The 14,192-nt window shown below is 50.5% G+C and overlaps 1 protein-coding gene across 2 annotated transcripts in view; it reads right to left on the bottom strand.

Moving 5' to 3' along the window:
- Nucleotides 1–6,015: 6,015 nt before the first annotated feature.
- The window catches only part of oxct1a (3-oxoacid CoA transferase 1a), a 115,908-nt gene continuing 107,731 nt past the window's right edge, over nt 6,016–14,192 (bottom strand). For both annotated transcript variants that reach the window (XM_070877169.1, XM_070877175.1), the window contains exons 16-17: nt 10,853–10,954; nt 6,016–8,895 (exon numbers count right to left, since the gene is read on the bottom strand). In XM_070877169.1, coding sequence (XP_070733270.1) covers nt 8,860–8,895; nt 10,853–10,954 — 138 coding nt within the window. In that variant the 3' untranslated portion in view covers nt 6,016–8,859. The remainder of the gene's footprint in view (nt 8,896–10,852; nt 10,955–14,192) is intronic.

Genomic DNA, 14,192 nt, shown 5'->3' with positions numbered 1-14,192 from the left:
CCCCTCACATCCCTGTTCGCTGAAAACAAGGGGATACATTCTAATGCCTCAGTCCGCATACAAAGGTGGGCACTCGCGCTATCAACGTATAACTATACCATCTGCCACAGGCCAGGCATCGAGCACTGTGTGGATGCTCTCAGTCGACTACCATTGCCCACCACGGTGGTGGAAATGGCGCAGCCTGCAAACTTGTTGATGGTGGCGCAGCCCGCAGACTTGTTGATGGTCATGGAAGTGTTTGAAAATGATAAATCACCTGTCACGGCCCGCCAGATTAGGACTTGGACCAGCAAAGGTCCTCTGCTGTCCCTAGTAAAAAACTGTGTACTGCATGGGAGCTGGGCCAGCATCCCCGTTGAAATGCAAGAGCCAATCAAGCCGTTCCAGCGGGGAAAGGGCGAGCTGTCCATTCAGGCAGACTGCCTGTTGTGGGGTAACCGCGTAGTGCTACCCGAAAAGGGCAGGGAAATGTTCATCCCGGATCGCCACAGCACACACCCGGGTATAGTAGTGATGAAATCGATAGCCAGATCCCACGTGTGGTGGCCTGGTATCGACTCTGACTTAGAGTCCTGTGTACAGCAATGCAGCGTATGTGCTCAGTTGAGCAACGTGCCCAGAGAGGCACCACTAAGTTTGTGGTCCTGGCCCTCCAGACCATGGTCAAGGATCCATGTCGACTATGTGGGCCCGTTTCTTGGTAAAATGTTCCTGGTAGTGGTGGATGTTTTTTCAAAATGGATTGAATGTGAAATAATGTCGGGAAGCACTGCCACCACCACCATTGAAAGCCTGAGGGCCACGTTTGCCACCCACGGCCTGCCTGACATATTGGTCAGTGACAATGGACCATGTTTCACCAGTGCCAAATTTAAAGAATTCATGAGCCACAATGGGATCAAACATGTCACCTCGGCCCCGTTTAAACCAGCCTCCAATGGGCAGGCAGAGCAGGCAGTACAAACCACCAGAGCCTTAAATGAGTCACAGAAGGCTCACTCCAAACCCGCCTGTTCCGAATACTGCTCAGCTACCGCACGAGACCCCACTCACTCACAGGGGCACCCCCGGCTGAGCTACTCATGAAAAAGACAATTAAAAACAGACTCTCGCTGGTTCACCCCAACCTGCATGATCAGGTAGAGAGCAGGTGACAGCAACAAAATGTAAATGATGGTCGCGCCACTGTGTCACGGGAAATTGATCTGAATGACCCTGTGTATGTGCTAAACTATGGACATGGTCCCAAGTGGATCGCGGGCACTGTGATAGCTAACGAAGGGAGTAGGATGTTTGTAGTCAAACTGGATAATGGACAAATTTGCAGAAAGCACCTGGACCAAACGAGGCTGCGGTTCACAGACTGCCCTGAACAACCCACAGCAGACACCGCCTTTTTTGAGCCCACAGCACACACCCAAAGGATCTATGACACCACGCTGGACCAGGAAATTGAACCCATCACGCCCAACAGCCCAGCAAGGCCAGGCTCACCCAGCAGCCCTGCAGGGCCAACAACACGCCAGCCCAGCGAGGGCACAGCCAACACACCAGAACAGACATTTGTACCGAGGCGGTCCACCAGGGAAAGAAAGGCTCCCGACCACCTCACCTTGTAAATAGAGTCACTCCCCCTGCCGGAGCCAAAGTGAAAACTATTTACAAGGTGAGGTGGTCGGGAGCCTTTCTTTCCCTGGTGGAGCGCCTCGGTACAAATGTCTGTTCTGGTGTGTGATGTTGTGTATCTGTGAAGCATGCACTCCCATGTTCTGCCACCAGGGAGTTCATCCCCTGAAGTCCCAAGGGATCCCAGCATCCCTTGGGAGCACTGTATATAAGCCGGTCCCCAAGTCCTGTTCCTCACTCTGGAGTGTCTTATTAAAGACTGAGGTCGCTGTTCCTTTAAGCTCTCTGTGTGCTTAGGAACACAATAATGTCCCCTAGTTTTAGTTTCCCCTATGAGTGGAAATATCATCTCTGCATCCACCTTGTCGAGCACCCTCATTATCTTACATGTTTCAATAAGATCAACTCTCATTCTTCTGAACTCAAATGAGTAGAGGCCCAACGTACTCAACCTATCTTCATAAGTCAAGCCCCTCATCTCCGGAATCAAACTAGTGAACCTTCTCTGAATAGCCTTCAATGCAAGTATATCCTTCCTTAAATATAGAGACCAAAACTGCACGCAGTACTCCAGGTGTGGCCTCACCAATATCCTGTACAGTTGTAGCAGGACTTCTCTGCTTTTATACTCTATCCACCTTGCAATAAAGACCAACATTCCATTTGCCTTCTTGATTACTTGCTGTACCTGCATACTAACTTTTTGTGTTTCATGCACAATGACCCCCAGGCCCCTCTCTACTGCAATACTTTAAAATTTTTCTCCAGTTAAATTATAATTTGCTTTTCTATTTTTTCTGCCAAAGTGGATAACCTCACATTTTCCCACATTATACTCGATCTGCCAAATTGTTGCCCACTCACTTAGCCTGTCTATATATCCTCCTCACAATTTGCTTTCCCATCCATCTTTGTATCATCAGCAAACTTGGCTACATTACACTCGCCCCTTCATCCAAGTCATTAATATAGATTGTAAATAGTTGAGGCCCCAGCACTGATCCCTGCGGCACTAGTTACTGTTTGCCAACCAGAAAATGACCCATTTATCCTGACTCTCTGTTCTCTGTTAGTTAGCCAATCCTCTATCCATGCTAATATATTACCTCCAACCCCGTGAACTTTTATCTTATGCAGTAACCTTTCATGTGGCACCTTATCGAATGCCTTCTGGAAATCCAAATACACCACATCCACTGGTTCCCCCTTATCCACCCTGCTCATTACATCCTCAAAGAATTCCAACAAATTTGTCAAACATGATTTCCCTTTCATAAAACCATGCTGACTCTGTTTAATTGAATTATGCTTTTCCAAATGCTCTGCTACTGCTTCCTTAATAATGGACTCCAGCATTTTCCCAATGACAGATGTTCAGCTAACTGGTCTATAGTTTCCTGCTTTTTGTCTGTCTCCTTTTTTAAATAGGGGCGTTACATTTGCAGTTTTCCAATCCACTGGGACCTCCCCAGAATCCAGGGAATTTTGGAAGATTACAACCAATACATCCACTATCTCTGCAGCCACTTCTTTCAAGACCCTAGGATGTAAGCCATCAGGTCCAGGGGACTTGTCCACCTTTAGTCCCATTATTTTACACAGTGCTACTCCATTAGTGATAGTGATTGTATTAAGTTCCTCTTCCCCGTAGACGCTTGATTATCCACTATTGGGATGTTTTTAATGTCCTCTACCATGAAAACCGATACAAAATATTTGTTCAACGTCTCTGCCATTTCCCTGTTCCCAGTTATTAATTCCCCAGTCTCATCCTCCTCTAGGGGACCAACATTTACTTTAGCCACTCTTTTCCTTTTTATGTACCTGTAGAAACTCTTACTATCTGTTTTTATATTTCACGCTAGTTTACTTTCATAATCTATCTTCACTGCCTTTATAATTTTTTTAGTCGTTCTTTGCTGGCTTTTAAAAGTTTCCCAATCCTCTGGCCTCCCACTAGTCTTGGCCACTTTATATGCCCTTGTTTTCAATTTAATACCATCCCTTATTTCCTTAGTTAGCCACGGATGGCTATCTCTTCTCTCAGTTTTTCTTTCTCATGGGATATATTTTTGTTGTGAGTTTTGAAATATCTCCTTAAATGTCTGCCACTGCTCATCAACTGTCCCACACTTTAATCTATTTTCCCAGTCCACTTTAGCTAACTCTGCCTTCATACCTTTGTAGTCTCCTTTATTTAAGCTTAGGGCCCTGGTTTGAGATCCAACTTTCTCACCCTCCAACTGAATTTGAAATTCAACCATGTTATGGTCATTCATTTCTACAGGATCCTTTTCTAGGAGATTGTTTATAAATCCTGTCTTGTTACACAGTAGGTACTCTGCCCCCGGTTGGTTCCGCAACATACTGTTTAAAGAAACTATCCCGGATACACTCTATGAACTCTTCCTTAAGGTTACCCTGGCCAATTTGCTTTGTCCAATCTGTTCAGTCAGTATTTAATTTCACTCAGGGAGGGGCCCTGTTCATTCCATATTTAATTTCACTCAGGGAGGGGCCCTGTTCATTCCATATTTAATTTCACTTCGGGAGGGGCCCTGTTCATTCCATATTTAATTTCACTCAGGGAGGGGCCCTGCTCATTATTTAGCTGGGAGAGGAGGGGGCCATTCGAGATACACAACATGGCTTCTAAAACGCAAGCAGTTTTATAAAAACCTCTTCTTTTGAAGAAGTTACCAGTGGATGCGGGTAAGCCGGTTACGTTGTCTACCTGGATTTCCAGAGGCCCCTCACACTAGCCTATATCACAAGATAAGAGACATAAGAACATAAGAATTAGGAACAGGAGGAGGCCATCTAGACCCTCGAGCCTGCTCCGCCATTCAACAAGATCATGGCTGATCTGGACGTGGACTCAGCTCCACTTACCCGCCCGCTCCCCGTAACCCTTAATTCCCTTATTGGTTAAAAATCTATCGACCTGTGATTTGAATACATTCAATGAGCTAGCCTCAACTGCTTCCTTGGGCAGAGAATTCCACAGATTCACAACCCTCTGGGAGAAGAAATTCCTTCTCAGCTCGGTTTTAAATTGGCTCCCCCGTATTTTGAGGCTGTGCCCCCTAGTTCTAGTCTCCCCGACCAGTGGAAACAACCTCTCTGCCTCGATCTTGTCTATCCCTCACTGGCATTTGATAGGCGGGCTGAGGAATTGACTCCAGTCACTAACGGATGTAGATTAGTCTAGTGGTGCCCCCCAGAGATCACACCGATCACTGGCTCTATCAACGATCAGGACAGCGATATTGGGAGTATAAAGTTGTTGGAGGTGATGCTAAATCCTGTGCAATAACTAACAATCTTGTGCAAAGAGATTTAGATTTAATTTGCTAATTCTGCAAGACAAGTTCCTTCAGGGAGGGCACTGCTAATTGACATGGTGTGATCTCCTTGAAATATCACCAACGATGTCTCCGCAAGATCCTACAAGTCCCCTGGGAGGACAGACGCACCAACGTTAGCGTCCTCGACCAGGCCAACATCCCCAGCATCGAAGCACTGACCACACTCGACCAGCTCCGCTGGGCAGGGCCACATTGTCCGCATGCCAGACACGAGACTCCCAAAGCAAGCGCTCTACTCGGAACTCCTTCACGGCAAACGAGCCAAAGGTGGGCAGAGGAAACGTTACAAGGACACCCACAAAGCCTCCCTGATAAAGTGCAACATCCCCACCGACACCTGGGAATCCCTGGCCAAAGACCGCCCTAAGTGGAGGAAGTGCATCCGGGAGGGCACTGAGCACCTCGAGTCTCGTCGCCGAGAGCATGCAGAAATCAAGCGCAGGCAGCGGAAGGAGCGTGCGGCAAACCTGTCCCACCCTCCCCTTCACTCAACGACTATCTGTCCCACCTGTGACAGGGACTGTGGTTCTCGTATTGGACTGTTCAGTCACCTGAGAACTCACTTTTAGAGTGGAAGCAAGTCTTCCTCGATTCCGAGGGACTGCCTATGATGATGGGTGTGTTCTTCACAGAGAGGCATGTTCAATTCCTGCACTTTCATTTCAGGGGGGTCACTACCAGCCCGGCTCGGGTTGGGTCATGGGGTTCCCAGTCCGGCTCTAGTGCTCCCATTAAAACCCATTCTCTCCTCGTTGATCTCATTGGACTTTGCTCTGAGCGAATTGATTGCCACATTTTCCTGCTTTACACTTGAAACCTTCTTCATTGGCTGAGAGCCACTGCGCGATGTCCTGTGGTACCAGAGGATTGGGCTTTGTCTATCCTCACAGCCTTCACCCCATTAATTGGTTGAACAGAATATGCAAAGCAGGATTTTATCCAATTCCACCGTGGGAGAGGAAGGGAGAGTAAACCTAGAGACGCCAGGAGTGCAGTCTGGAATAATGTTTATACAAAAAACATTTTAAATCAGTTTAATGGTTAATACATCACAATTTAAAGTAAACGGTAGCAGGTTTAGAGGGGATTTGAGGGGAAATGTATTCACCCAGAGGGTGGTGGGGGTCTGGAACTCACTGCCTGAAAGGGTGGTAGAGGCAGAAACTCTCACCACATTTAAAAAATATTTGGATGTGCACCTGAAGTGCCGTAACCTACAGGGCTAAGGACCAAGCGCTGGAAACACACAATAATTTAAAGCATCCTCTAACCATAAGCAGACACCACTTGAAGTCTTGAATATTCAGTGCGGAACGTTGCTATTAAGTTTAGCTAGCTCAATGGCTGGCCAGGGATTTTAATAATTCCTCCCTACTGCCGTACACACACACTGACACACACACAGAAACATCATCATCATCACAGGTGGTCCCTCGAAGCGAGGATGACTTGCTTCCACGCCAAAAAAGGGATGAGTTCACAGGTGTTTCAATGAAGGACCTAATATTCCAGATCCCGAACTACATCCTGAAGGGTGGCAGATGCCTGTGGGTGGATTTTTTTAACGTGGGGTGACCGTTGCACACCAGCCACCACACGGGGCTTGACAGAGCGAGGTCTTGGTCCAGGGGCAAGGGTTAACCAGGACGACTGGAGACCAGCTCTGCTGCACGGACCCAGTGCGCACACATATCGCAGTGTGGGCTGGGTCCGTGCTGCCCCTGGGCCCCAGATTCACGCCTCTCCTGGGCCCCGATCACATCCCTCTACAGTCTCTCTCCGCTCCTTCGCCCCTCCTGCTGTACCTGCCCGCACTGCAATCAGCGACCTGGCTTCACAGCCCTCGCCCTCCTGCAGCAGCACGCGCTGCTCCCTGCAGTGGTATACCGCCGCACGCTGCTCCCTCCAATGGCCCCGGCCTGCTGATGGTTTTACAGGCCAGGACCGCGCTGATTTCCGGGCTGGGCTGCGCACAAACACACACACACACACACACACACACAGAAACACAGAGAAACACACACACACACACAGAAACACACACAGAGAAACACACACACACAGAGAAACACACACACACACACAGAAACACACACACACAAACACAAACACACAGAAACACAAACACACATACACACACACAGAAACACAAACACACACACACACAGAAACACAAACACACACACACACACACAAACACACAGAGAAACACACACACAGAAACACACACACACACACACACACACAAACACACACAGACACACAAACACACAGACACACAGAAACACACACACACACATAGAAACACACACACACACACAAACACACAGAGAAACACACACACACACACACACAAACACACACACACAGAAACACAAACACACACACAGAAACACACACACACACAGAAACAAACACAGAAACACACACACACACAAAGACACACACAAAGATGTTCACAGGATACAAAAAAAGGCAGCGGGAAATTGGAAATAAAAATGATAATTGCAGAAAGGCACGGCAGTTGGGTTGGACAGTGTCACAGGCCAGTTATGTTTCTGGTCACCTGGTGTGGCTCGGTGTGAAATGCTGTTTGATTGACCCTGCACGAAGCGCCCTGGGACACTGAAGGCCCTGTATATAAATGCATGTTTCCGATATGTGTGGGGGGGGGAATACCAGGACGTCTCGGAGGCCGGATGTAAGTCAGCGATCTGCCCCTCTGCCCTCGATTCTCCAGCCACGAAAGTGAACGAGGAGGACAACTCCCATTAATTGCCCGCAGTCGCCCAGACAATCGGTTGCTGGAGATCTGCTGCGAGATTTACCCGGCAGTGAGGCAACAGTTGCCAAGAATAACCCTTTGCAAATCTCCAGCCCCAAAACATGGCGCAGGAAACTGCAGCGTAAAACCCAACTGGGTGGCCCCCGTGCCAGGGGTCGGGGGTCACGCAGTGTGGGCACCCTGAAGAATTCAGCCCGCAACCAAGACGCTAAGCGCCGTTTCTCTCTCTCTCTCCCTCTCCCCCCCACCCCCTCCCCCGCCACCGACGGAGCTGCTGGGAGCGTCTGGAATTTTCCGACAGGGTTTCCATTGAGCGATCTGGGCGCCGATTGGGATTTTCGCTCCGCCCGGGCGACTATGGCCGCTGCTGTTTTTTTTTAAAACGCTGTGTCAATGCCGCCCCTTTCCAACGGGGTCGAAGGTGGCGTCGAGCTAAAACCTGCCGGATTGGCCAGGGCTCGGGGGCCTGGGGTCAAATACCGGGCCTTCGCAAATCCAGCAATTCTGGCTCGGTGTTGCCGCCGGTTACACAAGGCCCAAGGGACAGGAACGTGGGGTTTTAACGTCACTGCAGAGAGGGCGAGAGCGGGCACATGGGACTGCTGCTCGCGGGAACGATAAACAGACTGGTTGGACGGAATGGCCAATTTCCATATTGTCATTTGTGTGTGAAAAATGTGTCCCAGCAGCCTTTAAAGGGCCGATCGGCACTTGGTGAGCTATGTTGAAGGAGGCAAACGGCCCCGTCTCAAACCCTTACGGCGTTTCTACAGGGTAAATTCACAGACTCGGCAATTCCAACGGCCCGAGCACCAGCGGCCTTTGCAGAACCACTCGAACTCGCTTCAGAGTCGGTGAAATTACCCTGAGATGTGGTAGAAAAACACAACCATTTCAAACACTGCTAACATTCATTAACATCGAAACCACCCACAACCCCCACCCCCCCTACCCCCCCTCCCCCGGCCCTGTGCAGTCGGGGCACTGGCTTAGTTCCCGGTGTGATCCTGGCTACATTGCAGAGATTTCCAAATCCTGGTGGGAGGCTCTCTGTGTTCAGGCAGGCCTCCATTCCGTTCAGACCTGTGGCATTGGCCGTAGGTTTGGTGACACCTGTCCGGGAGAAACACAAACCCATTAGCTCGGTGTCAACCCCAAGCAGTTCGTTCATTTCACCACCAGGAAAATATCATAAGGCCCCAAAAAAATCCACCGCTTCCCAACAGATCATCGCCCACCCCTCACACTCCCCCTCCACCCACACATACATACTCCTTCCCCCCTCACACATCCCCCCACACACTCCTCCCTCCCCCCCACACTCCCCCCTCCCCCCATACACACTCATCTCCCCACACACTCCTTCCCCCCCCGCACACACTCCCCACTCCTTCCCCCCCGCACACACTCCCCCCTCCTCTCCCCCCCACACACTCCCCCCTCCTCCCCCCCCACACACTCCCCCCTCACACACTCCCCCCTCATCCCCCCCCACACACTCCCCCCTCCTCCCCCCCCACACACTCCCCACTCCTCCCCCCCACACACTCCCCCCTCCTCCCCCCCCACACACTCCCCCCTCCTTCCCCCCCTCCTCCCCCCCCAAACACTCCCCCCTCCTCCCCCCCACACACTCTCCCCTCCTCTCCCCCCCACACACTCCCCCCTCCTCTCCCCCCCCACACACACCCCCCTCCTCTCCCCCCCACACACTCCATCCTCCTCCCCCCCACACACTCCCCCCTCCTCCCCCCCCACACACTCCCCCCCCACACACTCCCCCCTCCTCCCCCCCACACATACGCCTCCCTCCTCCCCTCCACACATACTCCTCCCTCCTACCCCCCACACACTCCTCCCTCCCCCCCCCCCACACACTCCTCTCTCCCCCACCACACACTCCTCCCTACCCCCCCCACACACTCCTCCCTCCCCCCCCCACACACACTCCTCCTCCCTCCCCCCTACACTCCCCACGCCACCCCCCGTACCCCCATTATCAGTGTACAGATACCAGTGTACAGATATATTCTTGACAGAGGGACTGCAGATACCAGTGTACAAATATTTCCCCGAGAGAGAGGGAGTGCAGATACCAGTGTACAGATCTCTGCCCGAGAGAGGGAGTGCAGATACCAATGTTCAGATATCTCCCCGAGAGACGGACTGCAGATACCAGTGTACAGATATCTCCCTGAGAGAGGGACTGCGGATACCAGTGTACAGATATCTCCCCGAGAGAGGGAGTGCAGATACCAGTGTACAGGTATCTCCCTGAGAGAGGGAGTGCAGATACCAGTTTACAGAGATCTCCCCGACAGAGGGAGTGCAGATACCAGTGTACAGAGATCTCCCTGAGAGAGGGAGTGAAGATACCAGTGTACAGATATCTCCCTGAGAGAGGGAGTGCAGATACCAGTGTACAGAGATCTCCCTGAGAGAGGGAGTGAAGATACCAGGGTACAGATATCTCCCCGACAGAGGGACTGCAGATACCAGTGTACAGATATTTCCCTGAGAGAGGTACTGCATATACCAGTGTACAGATATTTCCCTGAGAGAGGGACTGCAGATACCAGTGTACAGATATCTCCCAGAGAGAGGGAGTGGAGATACGAGTGTACAGATATCTCCCCGAGAGAGGGACTGCAGATACCAGGGTACAGATATCTCCCTGTAGAGGGAGTGCAGATACCAGGGTACAGATATCTCCTCGAGAGAGGGAGTCCAGATATCTCCCCGAGAGAGGTACTGCAGATACCAGTGTACAGATATTTCCCTGAGAGAGGTACTGCAGATACCAGTGTACAGATATCTCCCCGAGAGAGGGAGTGCAGATACCAGTGTACAGATATCTCCCCGAGAGAGGGAGACTGCAGATACCAGTGTACAGATATCAACCCGAGAGAGGGACTGCAGACACCAGGGTACAGATATCACCCAGAGAGGGCATTAGAGAGCCCAGCGAATGTACAGTTAAATTTGAATTGTGTCAGCTCCCAGCCACAGTACTGAAACTGAAAGTTGGACGTCTGCCAAGCACAGCTGTGGCCCAGTATCTCATACTCACACTGAAGTCACATCCGGTACATTTCCGAACCTCTTCAACAGTTACTCCTTCAAATACTTCAATCAGATCCAATCCTTTGTTCTTAATAACATCAAACACAGCCTGCAATGTTTAAACAGATGTTAGATAATCAGCCCTCACGCAATCTGACAAATGGTAGGTAGCAGTTTACCTCCCAGAATCTGCCAGACGTTCAACATGTGCATTCCTGCCACACATTCCGAAATCTGACAATTAATAGCTTTACGCGATTGATGTATAATTAGAATCAGGCACAACTCTGCAATTAGTGGCTTCACTCAGTATTCTCCCAGACTCATTATTACCGCCCAGGCAATAGGTGTCTTTTTTACTCGTTCCTGGGATGTGGGCGTCGCTGGCAAGGCCGGCATTTATTGCCCATCCCTAATTGCCCCTTGAGAAGGTGGTGGTGAGCCGCCTTCTTGAACCGCTGCAGTCCGTGTGGTGAAGGTGCTCCCACAGTGCTGTTAGGGAGGGAGTTCCAGGATTGTGACCCAGCGACGATGAAGGAACGGCCGATATATTTCCAGTTCAGGATGGTGTGTGACTGGGAGGGGAACGTGGAGATGATGGTGTTCCCATGCGCCTGCTGCCCTTGTCCTTCTAGGTGGTAGAGGTCGCGGGTTTGGGAGGTGCTGCCGAAGAAGCCTTGGCGAGTTGCTGCAGTGCATCTTGTAGATGGTACACACTGCAGCCACGGTGCGCCGGTGGTGGAGGGAGTGAGTGTTGAAGGTGGTGGATGGGGGGCCGATCAACCGGGCTGCTTTGTCCTGGATGGTGTCGAGCTTCTCGAGTGTTGTTGGAGCTGCACTCATCCAGGCAAGTGGAGAGTGTTCCATCACACTCCTGACTTGTGCCTTGTAGATGGTGGAAAGGCTTTGGGGAGTCAGGAGGTGAGACAGTTGCTGCAGAATACCCAGCCTCTGACCTGCTCTTGTTGCCACAGTATTTATGTGGCTGGTCCAGTTAAGTTTCTGGCCAATGGTGACCTCCAGGATGTTGATGGTGGAGGATTCGGCGATGGTAATGCCGTTAAATGTCAAGGGGCGGTGGTTAGACTCTCGCTTGTTGGAGATAGTCATTGCCTGGCACTTGTGTGGCCTGAATGTTACTTGCCATTTATCAGCCCAAGCCTGAATGTTGTCCAGGTCTTGCTGCATGCGGGCACGGTCTGCTCCATTATCTGAGGAGTTGTGAATGGCACTGAACACTGTGCAGTCATCAGCGAGTTCTGACCTTATGATGGAGGGAAGGTCATTGATGAAGCAGCTGAAGATGTTTGGGCCGAGGACACTGCCCTGAGGAACTCCTGCAGCGATGTCCTGGGGCTGGGATGATTGACCTCCAACCACCACAAACATCTTCCTTTGTGCTGGGTATGACTCCAGCCAGTGGAGAGTTTTCCCCTGATTCCCATTGACTTCAGTTTTACTAGAGCTCCTTGATGCCACACTCGGTCAAATGCTGCCTTGATGTCGAGGGCAGTCACTCTCACCTCACCTCTGGAATTCAGCTCTTTTGTCCATGTTTGGACCAAGGCTGTAATGAGGCCTGGACCCAAGTGGTCCTGGCGGAACCCAAACTGAGCATCGGTGAGCAGGTTATTGGTGAGTAAGTGTCACTGATAGCACTGTCGCCGATACCTTCCATCACTTTGCTGAGGATTGAGGCACAGTTTATGTACACACCCATAGTTTCTCGTATTGTGCTGCTCTGTGCACTATTTTTATACAGCTGTTAATGCAATTATTTCCAAAGATGTAAAAGAAATACACCAATTTAAGTGTATCTAAGGGTTAAGACATGGCAGGAGAGCTCGGTCACGTGATATGCTCCTCCTGTACCATGTGGGAACTCGGGGACAGTTCCGGTGTCCCTGGGCGCTACGTGTGTGGGAAGTGTATCCGCCTCGAGCTCCTGACGGTCCGCGTTGCGGAATTGGAGCTGAGGGTGGATTCACTCTGGAGCATCCACGATGCTGAGAATGACGTGAGTATCACGTGTAGTGAGTTGGTCTTACCGCAGGAGAAGGATCCACAGCCAGATAGGGAATGGAAGACCAGCAGGAAGAGTAGTGCAAGAAAGGGGACCCCTGTGGTCATCCCCCTGCAAAACAGATACACTGCTTTGAGTACTGTTGGGGAGGATGACTCATCAGGGGAGGGCAGCAGCAGCCAAGTTCATGGCACTGTGGCTGGCTCTGCTGCACAGAAGGGCAGGAAAAAGATTGCAAGTGCGATAGTGATAGGGGATTCGATGGTGAGGGGAATAGATAGGCGTTTCTGCGGCCGCAACCGAGACTCCAGGATGGTATGTTGCCTCCCTGGTGCAAGGGTCAAGGATGTCTCGGAGCGGGTGCAGGACATTATGAAATGGGAGGGAGAATAGCCAGTTGTCATGGTGCACATTGGTACCAACGACATAGGTAAAAAAAGGGATGAGGTCCTACGAAAAGAATTTAAGGAGCTAGGAGCTAAATTAAAAAGTAGGACCTCAAAAGTAGTAATCTCGGGATTGCTACCAGTACCACGTGCTAGTCAGAGTAGGAATCGCAGGATAGCGCAGATGAATACGTGGCTTGAGCAGTGGTGCAGCAGGGAGGGATTCAAATTCCTGGGGCATTGGAACCGGTTCTGGGGGAGGTGGGACCAGTACAAACCGGATGGTCTGCACCTGGGCAGGACCGGAACCAATGTCCGAGGGGGAGTGTTTGCTAGTGCTGTTGGGGAGGAGTTAAACTAATATGGCAGGGGGATGGGAACCAATGCAGGGAGACAGAGGGAGACAAAAATGAGGCAAAAGCAAAAGACAGAAAGGAGATGAGGAAAAGTGGAGGGCAGAGAAACCCAAGGCAAAGAACAAAAAGGGCCACTGTACAGCAAAATTCTAAAAGGACAAAGGGTGTTAAAAAAAAAGCCTGAAGGCTTTGTGTCTTAATGCAAGGAGTATCCGCAATAAGGTGGATGAATTAAGTGTGCAAATAGATGTTAACAAATATGATGTGATTGGGATTACGGAGACGTGGCTCCAGGATGATCAGGGCTGGGAACTCAACATCCAGGGGTATTCAACATTCAGGAAGGATAGAAAAAAAGGAAAAGGAGGTGGGGTAGCATTGCTGGTTAAAGAGGAGATTAATGCAATAGTTAGGAAAGACATTAGCTTGGATGATGTGGAATCTATATGGGTAGAGCTGCAGAACACTAAAGGGCAAAAAACGTTAGTGGGAGTTGTGTACAGACCTCCAAATAGTAGTAGTGATGTTGGGGAGGGCATCAAACAGGAAATTAGGAGTGCATGCAATAAAGGTGCAGCAGTT

Source organism: Pristiophorus japonicus, chromosome 1, assembly GCF_044704955.1.
Source record: "Pristiophorus japonicus isolate sPriJap1 chromosome 1, sPriJap1.hap1, whole genome shotgun sequence".
Classification (NCBI taxonomy): domain Eukaryota; kingdom Metazoa; phylum Chordata; class Chondrichthyes; family Pristiophoridae; genus Pristiophorus; species Pristiophorus japonicus.
The sequence above is the reverse complement of the archived record's forward strand: the minus strand, read 5'-3'. Positions and strand labels throughout refer to the sequence as shown.